This window comes from Staurois parvus, unplaced genomic scaffold (assembly GCF_062004578.1).
Source record: "Staurois parvus isolate SC_StPar_1 unplaced genomic scaffold, SC_StPar_1.0 ptg000147l, whole genome shotgun sequence".
In the NCBI taxonomy this organism is placed as follows: domain Eukaryota; kingdom Metazoa; phylum Chordata; class Amphibia; order Anura; family Ranidae; genus Staurois; species Staurois parvus.
The window spans coordinates 9,660,963-9,678,190 of NW_028317943.1; the positions used below are offsets into that span (position 1 = coordinate 9,660,963).

At 40.4% G+C, this 17,228-nt stretch overlaps 1 protein-coding gene and 1 long non-coding RNA gene across 2 annotated transcripts in view; one reads left to right on the forward strand and one right to left on the reverse strand.

Moving 5' to 3' along the window:
* The window catches only part of LOC149464748 (uncharacterized), a 150,331-nt gene extending 144,248 nt beyond the window's left edge, over positions 1-6,083 (forward strand). Inside the window, exon 3 of the long non-coding RNA XR_016312291.1 lies at positions 5,739-6,083. This is a non-coding gene — a long non-coding RNA (uncharacterized LOC149464748). The remainder of the gene's footprint in view (positions 1-5,738) is intronic.
* On the reverse strand, positions 3,663-7,794 carry AMIGO2 (adhesion molecule with Ig like domain 2). Its single transcript, XM_089674019.1, has 2 exons — positions 7,479-7,794; positions 3,663-7,254 (listed from the first exon to the last, which is right to left on the reverse strand). Exon 2 carries the CDS (start codon positions 7,141-7,143, stop codon positions 5,581-5,583), a length of 1,563 nt encoding a protein of 520 aa, XP_089530145.1. The 5' UTR covers positions 7,144-7,254; positions 7,479-7,794; the 3' UTR covers positions 3,663-5,580.
* Positions 7,795-17,228: the final 9,434 nt, after the last annotated feature.

The following is a 17,228-nucleotide window of genomic DNA, read 5'->3' on the forward strand; positions in this document are numbered from 1 at the left end:
TAAGGTAAAAAAAAGTCCTACTAGTTGCTTTGCCCCCACCTTCCCAAATACTTACTTGATTCCTCTAACGGTCCAGCACGGTGTTTATCTGCCACTCTTCTCTCCTCTCTTCCTAGTCTCATGGGACATACTGAGAGCAGTGGGAGCCATAGGCTATCAGTGAAATCCTGTAAGGTGGGGGCAGGGAGTGTGATTGAGCCATGCTGGGTAAGTCTAGCCCAGATCTGGAGTGCACCAACAAAGGTGCACCCTCAGCACATGGTTTGCTGATTGGACAATCAGCAAAAGAAGGAATTGAGAGCTCTGGTGGTGGACTCCAGAAGAGGAGTTAAGGGACTGCTTTCTGCAATACCATTGCATAGAACAGGTAAGTATAATTTTTTTTTTTTTAACCACTTTAAGTGTCCCACTAACTGTGAGATCACAAGTAGCATGCATCCTGCCCTTTAGGCAATGCATGGTGATATATATTTGATTTATTAGTTTTGTTACTTATTTCAAAAATACCACTCTACAGCATAGAAAAATAAATAGGTATGCGTAAAGTGTTTTCTTTTTGAGTATTGTTGTTTGCCAGATGAGGCTTAACTGGGGAGCCCTGTAATGATCAGATTCTTCAAGGAACAGACAAATAAAAGAGGCATGACATAAGCCGCTGATTTTAAAATTTATGCTTTTTAGCATAGTAACATAAATAACAGCAAACACTGCCAACTTCCAAAATCAAATTTTTTTACTCTCAGCAGATAAATCAGCTAAAGGAAGCAAAATCAGTCAGAGGAAGCATTCCTCAAGCCCAAAGTTTGCAACCGCATTATTTCCAATGGAGCACTCACTGGTCAACACTTTGTGGTCCAGACAGGTTTTTGTCAGTTTGACTGAAGCATCAAGATTTGGAGTTCTCACAAGTAGAAAGTACAGTTGTGCGCTCATTCAGCGTATGCTGGGTGGCCAGAGCTGTTTAGAATTTAATGTGCTGCGGTGCACTTGTGCCAATGGGAAAAGTGATGAAAGCAGTAGAAAGCAGCTCTTTCCCTACACATTAGAAGGCACTATCAATAACTACAATATCCTACCTACACTTAATTTCTGAGCACCACTTGTGCCACAGTCAGTGTAGTTTAAAAAAAAAATGGTTGGCAAAATCTTACAGGAATGCTGTGTCCAAAAAGGCACAGGTCTCCCCAAGATGGCAATGGAGTTATAGAAGAGAACACAGGGTTCTGCAGGTTTCCCTCTAGTATTGGTAATAACGGCCACATTACTACAGCCCAAAAGGGGCAGTTGTCCAGGGCTCATTGAAGAAAAAGGGGTCCAATATCACTTTGAGAAAAAAAAAATATTTTTAAATTGCATGCATAGCCCAAACTTTTTTTTAGTTTTGTATAGAGTAGGAACGTGTTATAACCCCTGCCAAGTCATTATTAGTTTTTATTTTCTGTATGTGTACTATTAGGGAAATTATCCTTCACATTAGCCAAAGATCCAAAAGGAAATTAGAGGAAATCTCCCAAAGTGAAGGGAGTTTCCCTCTTAGAAAATTTTACCTGAAACACGTGTTCATCAGAACAGGTGTTACCGCTTTCTTGACAATGTTTACAAGTACAAATAGAGGAGAAGTGTGTCCATAGAATGGAAAGGATTTGTCAGTGTTCCTGTGTGAGTGTCAGGCATGGAGGCCGGAAGGAGCGGGTCTATGAAAATATGCTTCAGTTTAACACTACTTTGGAATTGATGAATTGGAAATACGGGTAAAATCGCTGCCAATCTTTCAGAGGGTACTCCAGGCTTCTGATATCATTAAGCAACAAATTTAACCAAAGAAGGACATCCTTTATGTGTGAAAATATTCTATGTAGTTCTAAACACTATCCTTCTCTTTCCTGGAAAACTGCTACCAATAAAAAAGATGACCATTTTAAAGCATGTGTTTGCTGCTTTGTTGGCATCCATTCTTCTTGGGGTTCATATTCAAGGATCTGTGTGGTGAGCTCTCCTTTTTAGGATGCATCATTGAAAGATCACATACCAGCCTTTCTGTGGAGGAGGTATGCATACCTTGGAGGATTTTTTACTACAAGCCTGGTTCACTTTAGTTCTGGTGAGTGCATACTGATGAAGGATTTCATGGATGTCTTTTTTCCGCATTGGTATGTTACTTCACTCTCTGACTATGGTTCATACTAATTGTGGGTGCAGTTTTAATACTAAGGAGCACTTTTTACACTGAAAGACATTTGGCTATGGACTTTATTTACATTCACTTTTCAAAGTATTTTTCACTTATTTACTTATATATTTTCAGTATTGCACATTTATATTGTTTTGCTGTATAACAACACATAGTGGTTACTATACCAGATTACATATGAATTAAATGGTTTGATTTATAGTCACATAGTGCAGCACTTTTATTATGTTTAACAAATAGAGGTTTATTCTCCCCAACACGGAAACAGGAAGAAATTAGAACTTGACAGATAATTTAATTTCCCCACTCTATCTAAAACTTTAAAAAAAGTTTTGCCTAGAGCAAGGGTGTCAAACTGGCGGCCCTCCAGCTGTTGCAAAACTACAAGTCCCATCATGCCTCTGCCTTTGGGAGTCATGCTTGTAACTGTCAGCCTTGCGATGCCTCAAAGGATTTGTAGTTTGGCAACAGCTGGAGGGCCGTCAGTTTGACACCTCTGGTCTAGAGCTACACTTGAAATGTGAGATCTATGAGTGATGTTAAGATCTGCACTGTCTTGAGTAGCATATCATGTAAAGAGATTTTACATAGTAAAAATGGTTGTTGAAAAGTGTTGCTGACATGTTTTGGGGCATGGAACTTTATTACAACCTATCCAACCAAGAGGTAAAAATTGATAGGCCTACGTCTTCTCACAAGGCTCAGATTCAGCGGCTAGAAAGCATCAAAGGCCTAGGATAATGAAATTATCATGGGCATACAGTGATGACACCACATGGTTCCAATCATCCTATTACGTACAATGTTCTCAGAAACCTTATACAAGTTGCTGTATATAAGGACTTCTCATGAGCCTTGCTGCTCATGAGTCACTAGACGCCTCATAGCGTGTGAGGACATCCAAATATCTGCAACAATGAAGGCTTCGGAGATGGCCAGGATCTTATGTAGTCTTATAGCCCTTGGTCAGAGCCAATCATTATAGAACTGTATGTAAACATACACTAAAAAAACAAGACTATGTAATCATATAAAAACAGTATAACATTAAATATTAAGGCTTAGGTGTCTGATACCAAATAGTACAGAACAGTAAAAAAGTAATATTGCTGAATTGTTATGTTCTTTTTTATGGTACCCAGAGCTCAGAGTTTATTTCTTGTTCATGGTGTACAGTGTGCTGCTCTGAGTTTTCAATCTGATACACTAAGTAGGGCGTATACCATATCATATTACCTAGTGTTCAAGCTCTCTCCACAGCAGGGCTTAACAAGATAAGAATAAAGGCACAGAATGTACAAACACCAACTGTACTGTACAAGAGACAGGAAATGGGGACGTGAAATTCATATAATAAATTGAACTACAGTTAGAGATTCACTTGTCACTTTATATGGTCATTGGTCTACAGATAACAGTACCAATATCTCTATTAGTTATAATTTAAGCAGGAATATGAGATACCAAGGTATATAGTGATTATTGTTTTTATTGTACGCAGCTTAATAAAAATTCATTACATTCATGGCACCAAACTAAACAGACATGCTAAACTTTTTGCTGTTGTTTAAGTCATGGTTTAATGCAAACAACTGAGGAATCATACAATGAAAATATATAAATGAATAAGAATAATCTTAGAGCTGAAGTTAATGTTGAGTCATAACAACAGCAAAATAATGAGTATTAAAATTATATTTTAAAAATGCAGTACAATTTAAATGAACTAACATGTTTTGAACGTAATAGACTTTTGACATATTTCTTGCCTTTCTACTTCACCTTATAAGATTCTTGCTGTGTTTATCGCTGCGATGTGACCACTTTGAATCTTACATACATTAATGACTAGGAACAAGGCAAAAAAAAGACTTATATAAACATATGCAAATGTAATGTAAAGTGAAATATGAAAAATGAATGTATGATGTATAAAAAATACATATAATATTAGTAGAACATTTTGTAATGGGAAACACACTATCCTTCATATACTGTATGCCTTCCTAACACTGCTATAGCTAAAATTAATTTATGTAAGCAATTATGGCTATCACATTGTTGCTAGCACAGTATATCACTGAAACTTAGTAAACCTATTCTATAGGTAATAAATATACTGAATGTACTGAAGGCAGAACTAATCCTCTACCAAACACTGAGTTCTAACCAACTGTTATAAATATATATGGACCACCCTATTTAAATAGTTAATAGATTCATTTTATGTTTACCCATTTACAGATCTAGCTACCAACGTATTTTGGTTAACCTGTTAAATCAGTGCAAAAATACCTGGAAACAACCAAGTATGACTAGGATCCAACATATCAAATGATATCAAACGATGTAAAAAATAACATGAATCAAGATTTACAATAATTATGGTTTCATAGCAAAAAAAAAAAATTATCAGAACATTTTACTATAAATGATGATTTGTCTTGATTCTTGCCTTTTAAATTTGCCATCTACTGTACACTAGTAATTATTGACAATAAGTTTGCCAATATTAATATTTTTAACTTTCTTTATTCTCTTTGCACAGCAAAGACCTTTCTAAATGTATCTAGATCATAAATTAGAAAAAAAAACCAATAAAAGTAATCCTTAGCAACTTGAATGACTATAACAAAAAGATGAACAGGCTTACTGTATATATTAAGGCATAGAGCAACGTGCAGTGTGTAGTTACCTATAACAACCATTGAGCTGTAATCTTTCAATGAGTGTTGAGAGATGAAATCTGGTTGCTGGTTGCTACTGCACATTATTACTGTTAGCATTGCCTTATAAAGCCTCAAAGGCATTTTCTTTTACTTTATGAACGTGTGCTTGTAAAAAATACATTTAGTTAATGAAGGTAAAATTAAGTTGATTCTACCTTTGAATGGAAATTAATCTCCTTTAAATCTTTTAACAAACTGATCCTTTGAAAATATAGATGTCCACTGGGATTGGTTTTCTATGATATATTACTTTGCTACATTAATCCCTACACCTGCATTGCTGAGATATATTTTAATAATGCACAAGACTGCCTTCATTTGATAATGGGGCAGAGGATGACTGTCATGAACACAAGTCCTGTAAACGTACAACTATTCCCAGAGCTAAAGAATACAAACTGGTCTTCCTAAAACAGAAGAATCCCTAGTAAACAAAAGCAGGCATACAATATAAATAACCATTTAAAGGTAATTCCTGAATAATTAATTGGGTTTCTGTATGTGCTTGTAGCTAGTGAAGTACATTCATTTCCCCTTATTAAATATTTGATTTACAAAGGCATTGGTTTACACAAGCTGTACGTGTTAAGAGTCACTGTTGCTTTTTATGCCAAAGGTGCAGACTGCCTGCCTGTGTGAACAGAAGAAATAGACCAGGTATTATACCGGAGGAATGAAAGGGGCATCTGAAAAGACAGAGCTGATAGAATCTGAGTCAGACTTTGATCTACTGTTCTTTAGGATGCTCTCTGCTGTGAGATTGTCATGGTTAATCAGTCTGACTTTTCCATTTTGGCCTTTTTCTGCTTCCTTGACAGGTTCCAAAAATACAACTCGTTTTCCAGTGCTGGACTTCCTATCAGCATGGGTATCGTGGGACGGTGTGGCACTTATAACAGAGGAGTGAGCACTGCTTTGGTTTTGCTTTTTTTTGTGTTTCCTCGATCTACACCAGCATCGGCAGGGTGTGAGATAAAGATAGAGAAGAACCAAAACTATACTGACTACACAAGCAGCAAGTGTAGTAAAAGCAGTGTTAAATGCCTCATGTGAATGAGACTTGTGGCTTGTAAAATTGCCTACTGTTATTCTAATATCTATGGTCTCATTAATCTGTCTTACTTTGTTTATTGCGATGCATGAATAAATTCCAGAATCTGCAATTTGGGCATCTTCAATTTCAAGACTCCCATTGGGAAACACTCGGAAATTTTCATCTGTGGTTTCTGGTTCTAATAATCTCTCATCAGGGCTTCTCCACATAAATTGGGTGTTGGTATCGATAATCTTGCTGTCACAATGTACCACCAGTCTTTCTCCAATCTGAGCCTCATACAACAGACCAAATGCATGAAATGACCCATTTACAGTACTTTCAGAACAGTTGAGAAAACTGTCTTGTATAAGAGGAATTTTTTTAGGCTCAGACAGTAAAGTACAGACATAATAGGTTTTAAAATCCACTACTGGACTAAACTGTCTATGATGCCAAAAGTTTAGCATTGCGTTCAGATGGCAGTCACATAAAAAAGGGTTTTCATGAAGGTAAATGCCACTAAGTTGCCTTGCTGATATTAGGCTTATTTGTTGAACAGGCACAGATTGCAAGTTATTATGGGATATGTCCAACAATACAAGTTCTGTGAGTTTACTTCTTCCAGAATACAAGTCCAGTGGAAAATGTGTCAGTGCATTGTAGCTCAGATACAATTTCTGCAACTTGTGGAGGCCTCCAAAAGCCCCAGAATCAATATGGGTCAACTGATTGTTGTAAAGAAGAAGAACTTCTAGCATTTTAAGTTCTTGAAAAACTGGATTGCTCAGCGTCCTCAGATTATTGGAGGATAAATCAAGATACCTCAAATTTGGGATGGTGGAAAAACTCCCACTAGAGATGCTGTTAATAGTGTTATGATTTAATATCAAAGAGTGCAATTTCTCGAACAACACTGGGAACCAGTCTGGGTCCAGAAAACCTATTTTGTTGTAGCTTAAATCCAGCCTTCGAATAAATTTAAAGACAGTCCTGGGCACTACAGACAAGCTTTTGTTAGTGCAGCTTACAATATCACTGGAACAGATGCAACCTTGAGGACACACCCCGGGAGGTGCTCCACCAACACTGCCGATGAGGCACAGCAAAAACATATAAGCGATGCTTTTCCATTTTGTGCGAATGTTCCCAAATTCCATAGAGAAAAAAGGACAAAAGAAAAACATCATGGCTTTGTTTTTCAGAAGGTACCCATTGAGGCTCACAAAACATGTAGTCAATCCTGGAGGTATCTTAAAGGAACATCTTGCTACAAATGTTTTCCTTACGACTGCATTCGCCTGGCCATTAAAATAAAACAAACCTAGTTTAGTCAATTCAACATAAACTTCAAGAAATCACACACACTAAAATATCAAATATTAGTGGATGAAATCATAATCACAATCGAAAGTTCACACAACAACACAGCAAACATGCAAGAAAGTTTGAAATGAAGAGATTAAATCAAACACACGCTTGAATCATTACGTAGAAATATTGATACATTGGAAATGTTAGGTACCTGTTATTTCATAACATTCGCTAGTTGATGCTTGCATGTGGACAAAGAAGTCCTCTTTTCTGACCTTTCTTTGTCTTCTTTCATTGCCACTGGGTATTCTGACAGCAGGGAAGTTTCACAGGCAGAAGAGAAACAGGTTTGTGAGCTGTGCTCTGTATTATCCTGTCTGATCAAGGCTGCTTGCCTTCAAGAGAAGCGTATTTGTGAGCGGAGCCTGCCCAGCCTCTGTTCACCTGTGCACTGTGATTGGCTGCATTCAGCCTAGAGAAATATACAAAGCTCACTGATGAGAGCACAGACAGCACAGATGCTGCTGCCTATGTCTACAGGCACTGGATCCCATCCCCCCCCTCCCCTTGCCAGCAAAACCTATGATGTTGTGTGTATCCCACACTCTCCTTTCATTCTGTTCACTTAAAATGTTTGCATATTGTGAGCAAATTCCATTTCAGTTACCCAAGGGATGTATTGTTCAGACTTCAGTCCTGCCAAGCGTGAAGAGCCTTACTGCTATTGCACGATAAGGAGAGGCATTCCCGTTATCACCAATCACAGCTTCTTCTTACAGCTATCCACCTGAAGGGGAGAACATTTGCAATATTTGAAGAAGCATTAGTTGGTGGCATGAAGGCTCAGAAAAAAAAATACTTATGTGTTTTTGTCACTCGGTGACCGTATCAAGAGATTCTGAAAATCTTTTACTACGTAGCAACAGCACATACCAGATCGATTACCCTGGAGAGGTACCAGCACACAGCTCATTGCACATCAAAATAGAGTCTTCCCTTCCAAATCTGAAGCATACTGAAGCATACGTACATATGTCAGGTGTTTTCTTTTTTTTTGTAGTAAATCAGCCACTGTAGGAAAATATGCATGTTGAGTCAGTTTAATAATACATCACTATTGATCACATGGTGTGGTGTTAGAATATTGTGCGTACATCATAAGGGGAGAAATATGCTTAGCTTAGGCTTAGGTTCCGGTATAGTACACGTCAGTAGTTGTTGGTGTTTCTTCTCCTTTCTCAGCATAGGCTTCCAAATAGCTATGAGAAAGTAAAAAATGCAAACTAGGATCATTTTCCTTAGATGTCAAATGAAGCAAAGCTCTGCTAAGAGAAAAACAAAGGCTTCTATGCTGATCTTCTACTGATAATGCTAGTTGCCTGGCTTTCTCTGGCTTCAATACCTTCTGAAAAACTGACCTAAAGCTAGTACGCAGCTAATTAAATCCTCCCAATTTCTAGAGTGTGTTCTAAATGTATTCCAGGTTCAACAAAAGGTGTGCAAAGTCTTAGGCGGCTTTCACAGAAGCGGACTGATGGGGTCCGCTTGTCCATTTTTCAGGCGGACACGATCAGTCCATCCATAGACAATCTGATCCTGTATGGCAAAAACAGATGGATGGGATCAGATGACAATGGATGGAAATGGGCAGGAGGTCCAATTCCATCCGATCGTCCCATTGAAATCAGCAAGCAGTGTCTGTGTCCACTCTGTAGCAGCAGAGCAGGCAGAGACTTGTCATCCGCCTGCTCAGCGAGGATCAGCAGTCCATTTCCATCCGATCATCCCATTGAAATCAGAGGGCAGTGTCTGTGTCCACTCTGTAGCAGCAGAGCAGAGACCTGTCATCCAAACAGAGGGAGCACAGGCCTAGTGCATTACCTTTAAAAAAAAATTATTAAAAAAAAAGAATAGGTAATATACTCACAGATGACAATAATATCAAAGGCACATGGGCTGAATGCGAATCACAGTAATTGGGACCGGTAGTCATGTGATTGCTATGCAATCATATGATCACAATGTTAGCAAAGCTGTTATGAATCAATTTGATTCATAACAGCTTTGCTTCCTCTCCTAGTAAGCTGTGATTGGCCCACAGCTCTCACATGGTAAATGGGCCAATCACATCACCCTGTACCATGTGATTAGTTGTAGCCAATCACAGATCACAAGTATTTTGAACTGTCATGAACTTAACCTATTCATTACAGTTCAAAGCAAGCATTGCATTGCAGGAGCAATAATCTTTACTATGGTAACACTGAACTACTCTGGTGAAAGTATTTTTTTTAAATAATGTTAAAAAAGTTTTTTTTTTAACTACTCTTACGTAAGTTTCTATTTCCAGATGTGAGCGTGCATGCATGCACCCCCGCTGCCCCCCTGTCAGTCCAGAGAGAGAAGAAAGAACACAACACTGAGTAAATGCAATACATTTTACACACACGTTGCATTAGCACATTTAGCCCAGGTTCACACTAATGCAGTGTGGGAAACGCTGAGAATCCTGTGCATTTCCCACACCATATTGCAATCGCGTGGCGTTCATGTGATCTGGATCGGGTGTCAATGATAAATTAATGACACCCTGAAACAGATTGCAAAACACAATGTGATTGCCAGAAATCACATCGCATGGGTGTTCTCAAAAGGGTTCTGCACCTTTTTGGTGTGAATGTGATTTCAGCAATACAAAATACCTGATGTATTTGTAAATGAGCAACAGTTGCTTTCCATTAAATAATGAAAAATGTTACACTGCAAATTAAAAATAAAAGAGCACAAACGGGCTTATAAAAGAAAATGCAGAGTTCAATAGCAATGTAAGAAGTACAGTAAGACACAGTGGATTCCTTATGATCTGGTCATGTGCTTATTCCTTTTTTCTTTTCAATCATTTTTATTTGTTTTCTATGGAAGAAACATACAAACAATTGTACAGGCATTTTCTTCATCATTATACAAGGTTTACAAAGTAAGCATTGTCAGAATGAAGGTTACAGGTAGTATATTAGCAAGTCATTAGATAAGGCACAGTGAGTAAAATATACTGTCGATCTAGAGAGCTGGGTCAGAGTCACAACATAGTAAACAGGTATATAGAAAGGGTGCAAAGTTTTCCCTATGTACTGGCAGCAACTATCAAGGCTCAAGATACATTTACTTCAGATGTTCGACCATTAGTTCAGTCTCAGTGATCTACTAACATGTACAGGGTAATGCAAGGGTCAGCCTGTTCCAGAGTAAGAAGAGGAAAGAAAAGGGCCGTGATATAAAGTAGTGAAAAAATAACAACTTTGTTTCTGCTGAAGTCCTGTTTCATCCATTTCTCAGTAATGAGGCAAGGTGGGAGGTTGTATGTAACATATCCATGGATCCCAAACCTTCTCTGATGTCACCTGTTTGTCTTTCAGGATGCTTTCTATTTTCTTGCTAAGCATGATCCAAGTGAACTTGCATGTTGTCTATAGGCTCACTTAAAAGAGCTGTTAAAGCATTCTTGGGGATGTAGGCCATGGTAACTGTGGCTGCTTTAGGGGCAAGTCCACCAAGTGTGGAACATAGTGCCAATTTGCTCACTTCCTTTGAATATAGATGAAACATAGAAGAGAGGTCTCTCGATACATTTTGGCAAGTCTAGTGGGCATTCGGTATCAGTGAGAGAGTATTTGCTAATGGGTCCCTATCATCAGTACATTCAATATACCATTATGAATATTGGTGGTCAAGAAATTCCAATTCAGCCAAGTCTGTGGGGCAACATAGTAGAAGTCATTGAGAATAACTAGTACCACATTGGAATGCTATCCCCTGATTCCTGCCCTGCATGCAACTATTTAAGAAAAAACATTCTCATAGTAATATCACCCATTCCTTTTTTGACTGTGTAGCGCCCCTTGAGTTTAGATAGGTGGAGATAGTTTGTTTTTTTAGGTAGAGGCTAAATAGAAGTCCAGGATGAGTTAGCCTGGGTATGAGTCAGCCAGGTTATTGTAGGTCAGGGCTGAGAGCACTGCAGGTCAGTTCCCTGATGCCTCCCCCTACTCTAGAAGCTGGAGGAGTTTCTAGAAGGCAGTGGGTAAGGGTGAGGAGGGGCTGATCTGCATACTTAAGGGATCTTGGCCAATCCCCAAGCAGGAGGCTTAGCATGGGACCAGGACAGTCCTTAAGTATACGAGAGCCTGACTAGCAGAGACAGTAGTGTTGGGTGTAAGATGGAGTGAAGGCTGGAGTGTGGAGCCTGGGAGGGGACCCAGGGATGGGTCCTACCTACAGGCTGGTGCTGAACAAGGGAGTCTCCACTATACCACCATCTTCCAGGAAGGACAGCCCGAACAGCAAGGAAGGAGCCAACTCAGTGAAAAGCCTTAAGCCAGCCACCTACCCACTGAGCTATCAGGAAGGACAGTGTGAGTAACCTTACATCCCCTGAGCTGGATAAGGGGAGAGGAGTCAGGTGGAGAACCCAGCTAGCTCCTCATCTGGGACTCTTTCTTAGGATGGCATTTTCTGGGTCCCTTGCCCAGGGATACCCTCAGGCAGCTAGGTGAAGAGGAGGATTCATCTGAGGTCTGAGGAAGTACACCAGAGAGCTGGAGAGCTCTTTAAAGGAGAAACATTTGTCTACAGATTTGTGTATAGTTGCTAAGGAGTTTGTCCTCATGGTTCACAGTTTCCTTGGGCATCCCATACACCCCTCAACCCCATCCACATTCTAAACCTCTCAGTAAAATCACAAAACAAAGCTTAAGGACTGTTTACTGACTCCATTGAGCAGGTGTGGAAGAAAATGTGTGTTGCCTGGCTGTGCAGAGCTGTAAAATGCATGTTGCCTGGCTGTAGAGAGCTGTAAGGGGACCCAAACCTCAGTGACTTCTAAGAGGGTAGTGCTACATGTGAGGGCTTGTCCGGGATGTCCCTATCGCAACCTGCATGGCTGTTGCCCCTAGCAAACAACAAACCAGGAAATTGCTGTACTGCTGGAATTGTGACTGTCACTGTTTTCATGTGCCATTGCTGATGCTGTTGCTCGCGGCAACCATGCCAGACCTATCCAAAAGTCTTCCCGCCAGGTGGCTGGTGTAAAAGACTATGTTCACGATTCATCGGTTAAAGCCTGTAAAATGTCTATTGTCACCCTGCTTGTTGTTGTCCAAAGCAACCAAAGAGGCCATTCAGTATGTGGAAGTCTTTTTGCAGCTCTACAGGTGGCTACCACAAAAGATGGTTGTGTCTGTACTACTAATTTGCTCAACGTTGCTCACCTTTGCCCACAGCTGTCATTGTCTGCATCTAGGAATAAGCCCTGTTGGAGTGCATTAAAAAAAAAATTAATTAGTGTCAGACCACTGCACTTTTCACCATCTCGTGACAAATGACTAGCCAACCTCACACTGCTCTGTCACTGATACGCAACTATGATACTCTCAGCCCCACCCTATACAAAGATTCTCCAGCTCGCAGGACCGCACTCTAGGTGACAGCAACCTGATTGTCACTGGGTTAGCTAAGCAATTAACCCTTTAAACTGCCACCACCTGCTTTTACCGAAAGCAGGAAATTTTCACAAGCTTAGCAGTAGCAATTATGATTTTAAAATAAACTTCCGTATACACACTGTCACCACAGACAGGTATATTCAGAGATTTATCATATAATAGCGCTCTTCAAGAGACAGAGGTTCTTTAAGTTTGCGTTAGGGCATTTAGAGACAGTTTTAACTCTTTTTAAAATATGGTTTAATAATGAAAAGGTAAAAAATAGTAAAAAAAAAATATTACAAAGAAGCAAAGAGCCAACAAGCAATAGAAAGATGAAGAGGAGAAAAATGAAGAATATTTGCAAGTCCTGTTTCAGCAGACTTCAGTACATGACCAAGATGATATTTGTCCGTGAGCAGAGTTTCATTATTTGGTTCTCAAAACTTGACAGGCCTTCATTTGCTTGATGGCACACAAGAGCTGTCAAATGTATTTGCAGCCCACTTTACTTTTGTATCAAGGGGACGTTGACAGAGACCATATGACCAATTAAGCGGCTGAGGATTCGCCCTGGGATGTATCATCCTTCCTTTACACATAGTTTTATACCTATATTAAAATCTTCAAATATGTACAGGTTGCATTTTGGAAACTGGTAGATTATTGATCAGCACAAGGTATCTCAGATAGGACTGTCACCGAGGAGGTATTTGACTGCAATCTCACCTTCTGTATACTATAACTTAGTCATTTATCATCTCGATTTGGTTGGTATGATATTACCCATTCAAATATATACTTAAAGCGGAGCTCCATCCAAAAGGGGAAGTTCCAATTTAAGTCTTTGTCCCCTGCACCCCATTAAGGATTGGCACCTTTGGGGAATGGGTACCCAAATTTGACAGCTACCCACTCCCACTTTCGCTGCAATCACCTAAGCCAATCGGAAGTGGAAGTTGTCCTCCCCCCTCCCTCCCCGTAGTCTTTTGGGACACGTGACAGGTCCCAGAAGACTAAGGGGCCATTCACAAAGAGCAGCACTTCTTGTGCATGCTCAGTGGGCACCCAGCTGTGAAGCCACAAGCTGTCACAGCCGGGTGCCCAGGCTCAAGATACCGGCTCAAGGGAGAGAAGAAAGCCGATGAAATCAGCCGTGGTGAGGAAACCGCTGGGCTGAGGGACAGGTAAGTGACTGTATTTTAAATGTCAGCAGCTACAGTTTTTGTAACTGATGACTTTTATTTATTTTTTTCAGCGGGAACTCTGCTTTAATATTGATGTGTCTTGGTCCTATCTGATTTTATGAAATGTGTGTAGACTTTTTGAAATTGTGAATTGGGCAGGGGTCTCGGAAAGTTCACCTCAAGCCTGACTGCTTTATGTTACCCATTAGCCCTGGTTAAGGCATTTTATTACATGCTATGAATTCCTAATGAGTTTTGTTGCCCTACAAACTAGAGGCGTAACTAGAACCTTCAGAGTTCTGGTTTAGGAAACCATGAAATGTCCCCCTTCCCTCTAGCCTGGGCGAGGGTTGCCACCTTTTCTTCAAGTCAAGCTCAAATACTTTAGCAGTAGATTAGTAATACTAGTACCTCTATAGTCCAGAGGGGATTGTATTTATATAGAAATGTGTATATATTTTATACAGTATATGGTAAATTAGTGATACTAGTACTTAGTTCAGAAGGGTTACATATACACAGGCTCTCTGAAATGTGAAAAGACTATGGAGGTGCATTCCTAGATATTTGCTGCTGCAATGTGTAACTGTTCTACAAACCCATCATAGCCAACCGATGATTCTTGAACAACATGGCCACCAGACACAGCTTTTTGTGTGCGTGATATCATTATACCTCCCCCCTCAGGTGCTTTCATGGGAGGGAACTGCAATTTCCCTTCTGACACAACCCACTGCTGTGGACTTGGCTTGTCGCGACACAGGTCTGCCTTGCCAAAGCATTCACCTCAGCGGCCTGGTTCAACTGCATTGCTGGAGAAAGAGGTCCCCTCTCAGAAGTGTGCTGTTCTCCATAGCAACACTGCAGGACCAACAAAATGAGTTGTGATGGGCAAGTACCAGTCCACTATAACCACCTGGATAACGTGGCAGCTTCCGCTGTACCTACCTGATCACAAGACACCTCTGTTCAGGGGTGGCATATGCTAACTTGCTAGGAGGTAACTTCCTGCATAGGTAGTGGATGAGATATTCCCCTCCTGTCACAGGTGCACTGACCAGTCCCTTTTTCAAGGTGGGATGGTTCTCCTTACATCCTGTCATCCAGTATGCCCTCTTATTCTGTTTTGCGCCCAGGTTTACTATTGTAGCCAGCTTTACCCACAAATGACATAACCAGTATTTTGGCTTGAGAAGTAGGCCAGGCCATGAAGGCCTCAGCCTCCCAAGTTTCAGATCTCAGGGTGTCTACTCCTCCTTGCTGTTCCCAGTACTGAACCTCTGACATGCCCATCTGATAGTTACTGTGATGGACTGTCAAGCTAGGCACTGGCAGGTTGTTTGGGACTGGTGACAGGAGCAGAAGATGTTCTCCCCAAGCAGAATCGAACACTTCAAGGCCCCTAAAGTAGGCAATTGCACAAGGTCCCATCCCTCCCTGAGGGTCATTTATGACCCCCCAGAGAGGTGGTGGGTGCATTCTCAGACAGATATATTCAGAGATTTATCATATAATAGCACTCTTTAAGAGAGAGAGATTCTTTAAGTTTGCATTCGGGCATTTAGGAACAATTTGAACTCTTTTCAAAATATGGTTTAATAATGAAAAAGTAAAAATGGTGCAAATCAAATATTTACAAAAAAATACATAATACAAAGAAACAAGAATACAAGCAACAGAAACATAAAGGACTGAAACATGAAGAATACTTGCAAGTCCTGTTTCAGCAGACTTATGTCCATGAGCAAGGTGATATATTGGCTCTCATAACTTGACAGGTCTTTGTCTGCTTGATGGTACTCAAGATCTGTCAAATGTGTTTGCAGTCCATTTTCCTTTGTATCAAGGGAGTGTTGACAGAGACCCTCTGACCAATTAAGCAGCTGAGGAGTGGTCCTGAGATGTCACTGTTTTTGTGACTGTATCATGGTCCTCCCTTACACTCAGTTTTATACCGATATTATTATCTTTAAATATGTACAGGTTGCATTCTGGAAACTGGTAGATTTTTGGTCAGCATTGCATTTCATGTTCAGGGATACTAAACGCAAGGTATCTCTGATAGGCCTATCATCCAGGAGGTATTTGACTGCTATCCCACCTTCTGTATACTATAGCTTAGTCATGTATCATCTCGATTTGGTAGGTATGATATTCCCATTCAAATATATACTTAATAATGCTGTTACATAGTTAATAAGGTTGAGTAAAGACACCAGTCCATCCAGTTCAACCTGTGGGTGTGAGTGTGTGTATTCATACAAGATGTGTCTTGGTCCTGTCTGATTTTATTAATTTGTGCAGTTTTTTTAGAAATTATGTGTTGGGCAGGGGTCTCAGAAAGGTTCCCTCAAGCCTGACTGCTTTACAATACCCATTAGCTTTGGTTAAGACATTTTCCTGCACACTATGAACTAATGAACAGACATCCTGCCAGAACTTCAAATAGATAGTTACAGCTCTGGTAAATGTCTATGTACTGGTGTCTGCTGTCCCTGAGTTGAGGTAACAGGCTTTAAAATGTGTAAAGTATATGGAGGTGCCTCCTAGGTATTTGCTGCAATGTGTAACTGTCATGGCTGACCTATATTCTTGAATAACATGGCCACCAGACACAGCTTTTGGTGTGCCTTGTGATATTATTACTAGAGATGAGCGAATTATTCAAAAATTCGATTCGGCTGATTCGCCGAATTTGCGGAATAAATTTGATTCGATGCAAATTTATTCGCTGCGAATTTAACTTATTAAAAGGGTTTCTAGGCTTCAGAGAGCCTTTATATTAGTGCAGAACACTGTACCTTTAATTTAAATGCCCTTGGAGTCTGTTGGGGAAGAGAAATAATACTGTCAGTCAGTATGACATGCAGATGAGTGCCGTCGATCTTAGAATCACCGCACACTTCACTCATTTGGGCAGTCACGGGGCCAAAACCAGAGTGTGGAGCCACAGTGTGGCGGTGGGGGTAGCAGCAATGGGAGGCCATACAGCACCCTATGACAAAATGGAACCCACCAGCAGTGTGAGGAGACCTGAAAGTGGCACATGGCAGAGTGTGGCGATGGAGACAGCAGCAATGGGAGGCCGTACAGGGACCCATGACACACTCTGGACCTGGCAGCAGCATGAGGAGGCGGTACAGGGGCCCATGGCAGAGTGGCGAAGCGTAAGCAGCTTAAATTGAAGGCCATACAGAGGCCTATGTTAAAAAGTCCCCCCAGCAGCAGTGTGGGGAGACGACTATCAAGAGTCCAATGGCAGAGTGGCGGAGCAGAAGCAGCTTCAATTGAAGG

What these genes read in the sequence shown, in the direction of transcription:
- AMIGO2 (XM_089674019.1), bottom strand. Translation starts at nt 7,143, where the DNA reads ATGATGTTTTTCTTTTGTCCTTTTTTCTCTATGGAATTTGGGAACATT.